The sequence below is a fragment of the Populus trichocarpa genome, chromosome 19 (assembly GCF_000002775.5).
Source record: "Populus trichocarpa isolate Nisqually-1 chromosome 19, P.trichocarpa_v4.1, whole genome shotgun sequence".
Taxonomy (NCBI): domain Eukaryota; kingdom Viridiplantae; phylum Streptophyta; class Magnoliopsida; order Malpighiales; family Salicaceae; genus Populus; species Populus trichocarpa.
In genome coordinates, this window is record NC_037303.2 from 5,390,424 (window position 1) to 5,401,507 (window position 11,084).

General features: G+C 34.5%; 1 protein-coding gene across 4 annotated transcripts; it reads left to right on the forward strand.

Annotated features, from left to right (window-relative positions):
* Nucleotides 1-2,407: 2,407 nt before the first annotated feature.
* On the forward strand, nt 2,408-7,830 carry LOC7469896 (probable inactive leucine-rich repeat receptor-like protein kinase At3g03770). Of its 4 annotated transcripts, none has more exons than XM_024590820.2 (9): nt 2,408-2,647; nt 3,059-3,252; nt 3,547-4,958; nt 5,535-5,668; nt 6,060-6,300; nt 6,561-6,766; nt 6,855-6,907; nt 7,140-7,251; nt 7,374-7,830. In XM_024590820.2, exons 3-9 carry the CDS (start codon nt 3,629-3,631, stop codon nt 7,650-7,652), a joined length of 2,355 nt encoding a protein of 784 aa, XP_024446588.2. In that variant the 5' UTR covers nt 2,408-2,647; nt 3,059-3,252; nt 3,547-3,628; the 3' UTR covers nt 7,653-7,830. The 4 variants fall into 4 exon arrangements, with proteins under 4 accessions (XP_024446588.2, XP_024446587.2, XP_024446589.2 ...); XM_024590819.2 differs by having other exon boundaries at nt 3,084-3,252; XM_024590821.2 differs by having other exon boundaries at nt 3,141-3,252.
* The last annotated feature ends 3,254 nt before the right edge of the window (nt 7,831-11,084 follow it).

Genomic DNA, 11,084 nt, shown 5'->3' on the forward strand with positions numbered 1-11,084 from the left:
CAAGTGGGTTTGGTATTTGTTTGTTTGTTAAAAAGTTTTCTTCATTTTTTTTAAAGTGATTTTTATAAAAAATAAATTTTTATAAAGTGAATTATTTTATGATATTTAGTAATATCATAAAAAAATAAGTTGAAAAATATTCTCTAGTGTTTAGTTAAGTTATGAAAAATAAGTTAGATAATAAGTTATTAATGCTTTAATTTATTTTTTAAAAGTTTATTACAAGAAAGAAAATTCTGATTTTATAAACAATTTCAAATAAAAAAATTATAAATTAAAATAATGAGAACCAAATCTGATAGATGAAAAGTTGAAGAATGATGAAATTAAAATATAAAATAAATAACAATAAAAAAAAATAAGGATCAAATCTATCAGATAAAAGAGTTGAAAGATAATGAAATTTAAAAATAAAATAAAAAAATTTAAAATAAAATATATAGCAATCAAAAAATTAAAAATCAAATTTGATATACTGGACAAATATCATGATAATTTTTAATTATCTCCAGCTTCTAGAAATCATATTCTATTCAAAATAAAAAAAATACTTTCCTGAAATCAATCTAAATATTTCTGACTGAAAAAATATTTTCTAGTGAATAATTTTTTGTAATGGTGGAAACAATTAAATCTCTAAAAGTTCTCAAATTGTTTTTTCGTTTCAAAAGTGCTTTTAAAAAAAAATTGAAATTTTTTTATTTTTTTACTTTAAATTAATATTTTTTTAGTGTTTTTAAATCATTTTAATACGCTGATATCAAAAATAATTTTTAAAAAATAAAAAAAATTATTTTGATATATTTTCAAGTAAAAAACACTTTGAAAAACAACCGCAACCACGCACTCAAATACACAAAATTAAAAAAACACTATTCTTGAGTTTCCGGTGACTGTTAGTGCCACTTTCTTGCGTTTTCACCGACACATCGTAAGTTACTATAGCAATTGTAATAAGCATGTTATTAGGGACCTTCACTTGTTTATAAAGAGCATCGGTAGTGTGCATTTCGTCACCCTACTTTCATTTTTTATTTTAGTTTAATTAGTCTTTTTAATTTTTTTTAATCACAAAGTCATCCCTCAACTTATTGTTTCTATGCCATTTAGTCCTTCCATCCACTAGCATCAAAGACCATCACTTGCAATAATTGTCAAAATATCATATTATATTGATATATAAAATGCCCCAGTAAGACATTATATATATATATATATATATATATATATATATAAATTATTTCAAAGTTTATTGCTGAATCTCTTACCATTCAGTCAATTAGTTTGAGAAATTTCAATTATTGAGGAAGGTACAATTATTAAATCCATTCAAACTTGGGTAGCACATGGGAAACACTGTTTGACAAAAAAAAAATTTGTTTTACCTAAAATTATTTTTTAATATTTTAATTTGTTAATTTTAAAAATATATAAAAAAATATTATTATAAATAAAAATATTTAAAAAAAAAACTATTACCACTGGAAGGCATGGAAAGGTTATTTCATTCATTATGCTATTCAAGGTTTCAATTCTAGCTTTGAAGATTGGATCCCCAGCATGTGGGGAGTAGCTGGAGTTTCCACGAGTTTCTGTATCTCTCTGACCTTCCCTTCCCTGACAATGCAGACCATTTTCCATTTTCTGGAATTTTATATTTGTTTTAATAGCTTCATAGTGCGCTCTGATTCTAAATAATGCTTGCCGGCTTGAGGCAGCAATCAAAGAGTTCAAACTCTCTCTCTTCATCCTCTAGCAAAAGCTTACAATGTTCAGAAAATTAAAAAAAAAAAAAAAGGACTATATCAAGTCAAATCTATAATCAATGCATATCTTAGTACATTCCTGTATAAGAAAAAAGGTATAAACTGTCTATGAGAAGAAATCCAAGAGTAAAATCAAAGGTTGTTAAGATGCAGCTACAGTTATTTCAAGGATAATACCAAGTTGCAGTGTCCTTTCTCAGCTTTTATATAAAACATATTAGCTATGCTGCATCATTTCAAGATCATAACCATGGCAGAAAATTGATTAATAAGGATATGATGCATGTGAGATTAAATATATTAAAAGAATAATACAAAGGGAAATTAAAAAAGAAGAGAACAAGTGGTTGGAGTGAGCTGCAGAAAGCGATGGAGCATTGCTTGCTCCTGCTCCTTTGATAGTAATTGACAAGCATCATAAATTTAAAATGAAAATATGAAATGCTTTTACTGTTAGTTGCAGAGAAATAGCAAGCAAGGATCCAAAAGCTACAGTCTCATGTAGCCATAGTGGGTCCTCAATACAAGGTGACAGGACCATAGAGAGCCAGAACTTTGCCTGACCCAGAAAGTGAAAGCTTACATTCCAGCCTGTCTTTTTTTTTTTTTTTGCAAAGAATAATATGACAGAAAATGTTTGGAAAAAAATAAAAAATTTAAATCACAGCTGAATGGTTGCATGCAAGGAATAAAGGTTTCTCTTCTGCTTCTGCAACAAGAATCTTTGCCTTTATCTTTTTCATGGCCATCTCTTTAGACTTCCGAAAGAAAGCACATGAAATAAATAACTGCAAAATAATACACTCAAAAGAAATGCTGTTGGTGTTCTTTTAATCCTGAGAGTAAAAGAGAGAGAGAAAAGCTGTGGCATTAATTTGCAGGTATGTTATGGTTCTTCCAAGTTTTCTCTGAACCCCTGTCATTAAATTGCCTGTCTTTGCATGTAGAAAGAAGGAGTGTGTCAGTAGGATTTAGAGGACCCTCGTTGACATGTCTACGAGTGTATGGTAGCAGAGCTTTTTTGAGTTTTTGTTGAAGTGGCCTGTGGGTGGTCTTACAGAGTGTGATGAACACTTGAGTCTTCTTAAATTTCCTTCTTTTTGAGGATTAGGAAGGAGGTTGTTAGTTGGGCTATTGGATGTTGCCAGGTGTGAAATGCAAATAAATGTGCGTAGTCTGAACTGGCTTTGAGGAATTTTTGAGGATTAATTTTTGTCCTGATTTTGGAGATTCCTTTGTAGCTTGTTGAGAGGGTTTCTTATCTTCACTATGAAGTCATAACCATCCATTAGTCTGCTTTTTTATTTTTTGCTATAGGGCTCAAGAAAAACTTGAGGGTTTGGATTTGATTCTACTTGTCTTGTATTCTTGAAGATTTTTAGAGGGATGGAATGGGCAGTAGTTTCGTTTCCAGATCATTTTAAAGGCTTCTTCACTTCCAGTATGATCCCAGAAGTGAAACTGGTTTGAATATCCACTCTGTGAGGTAAGCTTCTCCATTGAAATTTGAACATGCATTGTTGATTAGATGTTTCATTGCTGTGAAACTAAACAAACTTCTCAAACATTTGTTGTTGTTGTCTAAGAAAAGAGTAACTATCTATAAATTGTTTACAGTGAAAGGATAATTGTTGTCTTTTATATTTTCTATGATCTGCTATAAATAGTGGGTTGCATTTGTTTTATTTTGGCCTTGCATCAATAGTTGGAGCTCTAAGATTTTTTAGCTCATAGCACAACACTCAATACCAACCTGCTGTTTTTAATTGCAAACTTGCAGCTGATGCTCATTTCCTAGTTCTTGAGAGCTCTTCAACATCTTCTATGCATTGCTCCTTGTGTTGATTCTTTATACACAACAAATGGCTAAGGCATTCCAATGTTCTGCAATCCTACTTTGCGTTGTCCTTGTGCTTTTAATTAGTGGTTCAGAGCAATTACAATCCTCCCAGGGTGAAACCCTTTTAAGAATTCAGCGGCTTTTGAACTATCCATCTGCTTTAAGCAGTTGGAATAGCACCACTGACTTCTGCAATACTGAACCAAATGCTTCTGTAACTGTGGTATGCTATGAGAACAGCATAACACAGCTGCATATTATTGGCAACAAGGGAACTCCTCTTTTGCCTAGAAACTTTTCAATTGATTCCTTTGTCACAACGCTTGTTGGTCTGCCAAACTTGAAAGTGTTGACATTGGTTTCTCTTGGTTTATGGGGTCCCTTGCCTGGTAAAATTGCACGTCTGTCTTCATTGGAAATACTTAATGTGAGTTCAAATTTCCTATACGATGCTGTTCCTCAAGAAATTTCATCACTCGCTGCCCTCCAATCACTGGTTCTTGACGATAATATGTTTGCTGATGAGGTGCCAAATTGGATCGGTTCACTTCCAGTTTTGTCTGTCTTGAGTCTCAAGAAGAATATGCTCAATGGTTCATTGCCAGATTCATTGAGTAATTTGGATAATCTTAGAGTTCTAGTGCTTTCGCATAACTACTTCAGAGGAGAAGTACCTGATCTTAGCAGTTTGACAAACCTTCAAGTGCTTGATTTGGAAGATAATGCTCTTGGACCGCAGTTTCCTCTGCTTGGAAACAAGTTAATTTCTCTTGTGTTGAGCAAGAACAAGTTCAGGGATGGCCTTCCTGCTGAAGTGACCTCCTATTATCAGCTTCAACGGCTAGATCTCTCAAGTAATAAATTTGTGGGACCATTTCCACAATCATTATTGTCATTGCCTTCAGTAACTTACTTGAATGTTGCAGACAACAAGTTCACAGGGATGCTTTTCGAAAACCAGTCTTGCAGTGCTGACCTTGAGTTTGTGGATCTGTCCTCAAATCTTATGACTGGACAACTGCCAAATTGTCTTCTGCAAGACTCCAAGAGAAAGGTCTTGTATGCCGCGAACTGTCTGGCAACCGGTGATGAAAACCAACATCCTATTTCCCTCTGTCGTAATGAAGCATTAGCTGTTGGGATTTTGCCCCAGAGAAAGAAAAGGAAAGCTTCTAAAGAAACTATTGCATTCGGTGTCATTGGAGGGATTGTTGGAGGAATTGCCCTTGTTGGTTTAATTTACTTGGCCGTCAGAAAGGTGAAATCAAGGAAGACAATCAAGAGACCAAATACTAGACTAATTGCAGAGAACGCGTCAACAGGGTACCCTTCAAATTTGCTCCCAGATGCAAGTAAGGTTTCATCTCTGCCTGTGCTTATGCTCTTTGTCTACTATATGCGGCTAAAGATTTGCATTGTTTTATAAAGTCATGCATGCATAGTAGCGAAATCTAAGAATTCTGTCAGTAATAAGGAAATGTGAAGTATAACTGAGATGGAATGATGAGTGCTCAACTAGTCTCCATTTAAGATATCCCTTTTCTATCCCCAAATAAGTGTATTCAAGTGAATCCCTTGCCAAATGTATGAAATTTAGATGATGAGAATCTTCTTCTTCTTCTTCTTCTTCTTATATATATATATATATATATATATATATATATATAAAGAATGCCTTAATCATCACTTCAATTGTTTGAGAATGTGGTTTATAGCTCCAAATTCATTCTCATAAGAAAGGACTTTACATACATTTTGCTGACATATTTTCAGGCAGCCCATCTAAAAGTGTTCTTGAAAGAAAAGACAAGTTGGTGAGGTTCTAGCACGTTATAAAACATAGAAGGAATACGTAATAATTTACCTAATAAGAAGAGCAGAGAATCTTACAGTTCCTTTTTCTTTTTTGTTTTTGGCAAAAAATGAAGGGTATATTTCTCAAACAATGAAGCTGGGAGCACTCGGCCTTCCACCGTATCGTACTTTTTCACTAGAAGAGGTAGAGGAAGCCACAAACAATTTTGACACATCTGCTTTCATGGGTGAAGGTTCTCAAGGGCAGGTAATGCAAATCCGTTGTAACATATTCTTTGTATTTCATTCAGTTGAATTAGTCTGTGATACTCTCATAATTTCCTCCGAGCATGAGCTTTTTTAAATTCTTCAAGTATTCTGGGTCAGCAAAATTCTTTCAAGTTCATGCCAACGGAATTTCCTTGATCAACTGAGCAATCACAATTCGCAAATTGTTTCTGAAAATGAATCCCTTGCTTGTTCGGAAAGATGGTCTGTTTTATCTATAACAAGTTGTTTCTCGTGCTCTTATGATTGGCTTGACATTAGGAACCTTTCAGTAAACTGAATGGCAGAAAACCCCCTCCCTAGCATGTGTGCTGTTTATTAACCATGAATAGATTTCCTGATATTCCTTGCTGTTCGTTTTGTGGTTTCAGATGTATAGGGGGCGGCTTAAGGATGGTTCCTTGGTTGCTATCAGATGCTTAAAAATGAAAAGAAGTCATAGTACCCAAAACTTTATGCACCATATAGAGCTGATCTCGAAACTAAGACATCGGCATTTGGTCAGTGCTCTTGGACACTGCTTTGAGTGTTACTTGGATGATTCAAGTGTCAGCAGAATATTCCTAGTTTTTGAATATGTACCAAATGGCACGCTAAGAAGCTGGATCTCTGGTGAGTGGTAATCCATAAATTTTCTCAATTACTTTGTCAGGATGGAGAACATACTGGCAGTGCTGTGATTGCTTAGCATGCTTTTGATGAGAGTTAACTTTTGATCAACCTCTCGATTGTTACTGCGAGCAACTCACAAATCTTTCACAGCATAGTTCCAACTGGGTGTTATTTTGTTTCCTGCATCCTGCATTTTAGTAAGTGTATACTACTCTGTCTCTGTTGGATTTGATGACAGACATTTCTTTTTTTAATCTCAGGAGGACATGCCTGGCAAAAACTTCAATGGACACACCGTATAGCTGCTGCAATAGGTGTAGCAAAGGGCATCCAATTTTTGCATACAGGGATTGTGCCTGGAGTATATTCAAATAATCTGAAAATAACAGATGTTTTATTGGATCAAAACCTTATTGCAAAAATTAGCAGTTATAACCTACCCTTATTAGCAGAAAACAAGGGAATGGTATTTTCTTTCCCCGTCATGAAGGCTGTTTTTTCTTTTCCATTAAGCAGCACTTAGAAGCTGATACCTAACAAATTCATTGTTGCAGGTTGTCCATGGAACATCATCTGGTGCATCCAAAGATCTTAGCACCAGTGCAAGGTTAGTTCTGACTGCTGATATGTTTTGAGGGTTAGGCTGGTTCAAACTGATAAAATAGTTTGAGTTTATTATTTTGTCGCATAATTCGGGAGTCAATATAGATAAAACACAGCGGCATTTACAATGGATGTAAAGTTTCATAAGTCTATTGAAACTGGTATATCAGAAAGCTAAACACTTAGAGTCATCAGTCCCATGATGATTTTTTTCTTTGAATGTTGTTATTGAACAGGATAAATCAAGACCAGAAGGTTGATGTTTATGACTTTGGATTAATATTGCTTGAAATCATTGTGGGGAGATCATTGACATCTAAGAATGAAGTGAGAGTTCTAAAAGATCAGGTGACAGATATTTCTCTTTGATTTATGTATTTTAATCTGCAGAAAAACGTATTTCAGTTGATGCCCTCTTCCTAGTTTCAGGATTGTCTTCAGTTAAATATTTCTGCGTAAAACTTGTGCAGTTGCAAGCAAGCATTACAAGTGATGATACTGCTCGAAGTAGCATAGTTGATCCAGTTGTGCGAAGATCATGCTCAGATCAATCCCTAAAGACAATGATGGAGATCTGCGTCAGTTGTCTGCTTAAGAACCCTGCAGATAGACCCTCCGTTGAGGATATACTATGGAACTTGCAGTATGCTGCTCAAGTTCAGGATCCGTGGCGGGGAGACTCCCAGAGCAGTGAAGGATCTCCAGTCTCACCTGCCATACGACCGCGTTTACATATTACCATTCATTAGCAGTAGCATTCAGGTTTTTACAGTTTCTCTCAATGAAATCTCACTTCTTATTTATTTTACTTTAAAGTATGGGCTTTGCCTCTGATACGAGAATGTAGTAGCGAAATACTGGTATGTATATGACACGTCTTCGAAGGTGTTGGGAAAAGACAACCAATTCTTTCCCTTTTTTATGCAATTAATACATAGTTAACCAATCAACAAACTAAACTAAGTAAACAATCAGAATAAATTAATATACTAAGATTTTTATATAAAAAAACCCTAATATGGGAAAAATCTTCCGTATTGTAGTTTACCTAAAAACTTTTACTATCAATAATAATAATAATAATAACTAATAATAATAATAATAGATGTACAAGTGTTATTTTTAGTTAAAACTAAGGGATGCAACATAAATAATTAAAAACAATATTTTTTGGGATACATTAATATTAAAGAGAAAAAATTAAGAAGAATCTCACAAATAACAGAAATGCTTATGTGAAGAACAAACCAAATTAAAAATGAAGAATTATATGTCTTGAACTTATTGTCAAAACTCCAATGGTAAATCATCTACTTATCGAAGTTTGAATAAAGACTGTTCAAGCTACCCTTATCTCTCGTTTTCTCTTTATATATGTCGGCCACCAACTTAAAAATAAGCAAAAATTTGTTTTTTTTGTACCTATTCATCTATATGACCTAATTGTCTTTAAGCCTTTGTCTACTATTTTTCGTAGTTTATATGGGTTATGACCTAAAAAAGAAGGGATCAAACCCAATAATTCCCCCCCTCCCAACTCAATTTGGAGGCTCTACCAAGCCTGCTTACATTCTATAAAACTTAAACTTCTTTTACGTGGTATTACTGATGACATCTTCACCACGAATCAACTAAAAGAACTTATCAAAGAAGCCATCACGGATCAAGTAGAAAGCTCAGTTCAACCCTTGTATTCTTATGCAAAATCGTACACCCAAAGAATCAACCTGCTAAGGATGCCTTTAAGCTATCAACCACCAAAGTTTCAGCAATTCAATGGCAAAAGGAATCCTAGTCAATATATAACTCACTTTGTGGAGACTTGCAACAATGCCGGAATTGATGGTGATCTCATGGTAAAATAGTTTGTTTGCTTCTTGAAAGATAATGCCTTCGACTAGTATACTGACTTGGAGTTTGGCTCAATCGATACTTGGGAGCAATTGAAATGCGAGTTTCTTAAATGCTTTTACAGCTTTAGTTGTGTGGTTAACATGATTGAACTCACCAATGCACGTCAGTGGAAGGAAGAGCTTGTCATCGACTACATTCATCGATGGAGAAACCTTAGCATAAACTGTAGAGATTGGCTAACCAAAATTTCTGCATTCGACATGTGTCTTCAAGGGATGCATTAGGGACTATGCTATATTTTATAAGGCATCAAACCAAAGTCTTTTGAAGAATTAGCTACTCGATCACACGATATGGAACTTAGCATTGTGGCAGTTGAAAGCTCATTATTACTTATGCAAGAGCCCAAGAGAAATAAGCCTGAAGGTCATAGATTTCAGAAAGAGCACTCTAAAGGTCGAGGGAAAGCAATTTTCAGTAGTTAACTCTGTTATTATAAAGGTACCAAATAAAGTTAAAAGGAATGATTGTGCAACATGAACTACTTTTCAAAAAGGTGATAGAAAGAAGTCATCCCCGAAGAGCGATAAGAAAAAGTGTATTCATTCCCAACTCAGACATATCTAGAATGTTAGATGATCTGCTTGAGGCAAATCTCATCGAGTTACCAATTATAAAGCATTTTGTAGAAGCAAACCAAATGGACAATCCGAACTATTGCAAACATCATCGCTTGATCAACCATCCCGTATAGAAGTGTTTTGTGCTGAAAGCAAGATCATGAGGCTACATGACAATGGAAATATCATTTTTCATGATGAAATAAAAGCCTCTAATATCATAACCATTGTCAATTTGGGCCCACACTAGTCACTCCCTACAATAAGTTTTGGCTTCTTTGAACCTATAGAACTTGACGCCATTTTACTTACGAGCTTCACTGTATCCTTAAGTTAAACTTCATGTATAACCCTTGCACCTAAAGTTGGCAACTTGAAACTTGATTCATCTGAAAATTATGATGACGAAGGATGGACTTTAGTCACACGTAGAAGAGGAAGGAAGAAACACATACAGATGACAAAGCCAACTCTTAGGAATCTTGATGGTGAGGAAGCTAATTGATGAGCCAATACATCAAAAGATTCAAAAAAAATCCATATTAATTGGAAAAGAGGTCTTTCTAGCTCAAAACTTAAGAAAGCTCGTTACACTGATTGAGTACATGCCAATAGAGATGAGAAGGATGGACAATATACTTGCTGATTACTATCATGTTAATGAAGAGAAAACTCCTACTGAACCTGTCATGAAGGAAAGTAATGATGACTCTTTAAATTTGTCTCATGGTGTATGCACCACAGAGATATCCTTCAACGATGAAGACCTATTACTTGGATTAAAACTTCATAATCGGCCTCTTTTCATTAAAGGATATGTTGATGAAAAGATGGTGAATCGTATCTTTGTGGATGATGGTTCGACTATCAATATATTGCCTCTTAAAACTATGAAAGAGCTTGGGATTCCTATGGATGAACTCTTCCCTAGTCATCTGATGATTCAAGGTATTAATCAAGAATGGAAAATGCCATAGGAAAGATAAGACTTGCAATACACATGGAAGATATGGAATCCAATGCACTTTTCCATGTCATAAACGCTAAAATTATTTACAACATTCTACTTGGATGGCCATAGATACATGAAAATGATATGTCTCCTCAACGCCCCCACCAATGTTTTAAGTATTGTCAAGATGGACAAGTGAGAAAGATAGTGGCGAACAAGGACCCCTTTACCATAATTGAAGCTCACTTTGCCGATGCAAAGTTCTATTTTAAATCAATTATGATGAAAGAACTACGATCCCCACCTCACCATTCAAAAGAGGGAAAATTTGACTCTAAAAACTCAAAAGGGCATAAGTCATCTGCAAATGAAAGAGTGACTCGTCCAATAAAGAATAAAGGAAAAGAAAAGGTGGTAAAAAACTTTATTAACAATAAGATATCACGTAAAGTCATGGTACTTTGATATATCTCAGTATCAACAAGAAAATAGGGTCAATCTTCATTTACTGAGGATGAAGAGAAGATCAATAAGGGGCTTGAAAACTTGACCTTGTTAGCAACTAATCTCATATTAAACAATGTCTTAAAACCTTTATTAAAAGGGTTTGTTCATCAGACTGAAGTGATGGTTACAAATCTTGAAGGACTCCTTAATAAACGAGCAAATGGTTTTGATCCCAATGCTTATAAGCTTTTAGCCAAGGCTGGTTATAGTCGTGAGGACATCAATAAGTTAGCAAAGGATGACGATAA

What these genes read in the sequence shown, in the direction of transcription:
- LOC7469896 (XM_024590820.2), top strand. Translation starts at nt 3,629, where the DNA reads ATGGCTAAGGCATTCCAATGTTCTGCAATCCTACTTTGCGTTGTCCTT. An exon ending in GCTAAGAAGCTGGATCTCTG is followed by an intron (nt 6,301 to 6,560) that starts GTGAGTGGTAAT and finishes TTTTAATCTCAG; the next exon opens with GAGGACATGCCTGGCAAAAA. An exon ending in GATCTTAGCACCAGTGCAAG is followed by an intron (nt 6,908 to 7,139) that starts GTTAGTTCTGAC and finishes GTTATTGAACAG; the next exon opens with GATAAATCAAGACCAGAAGG.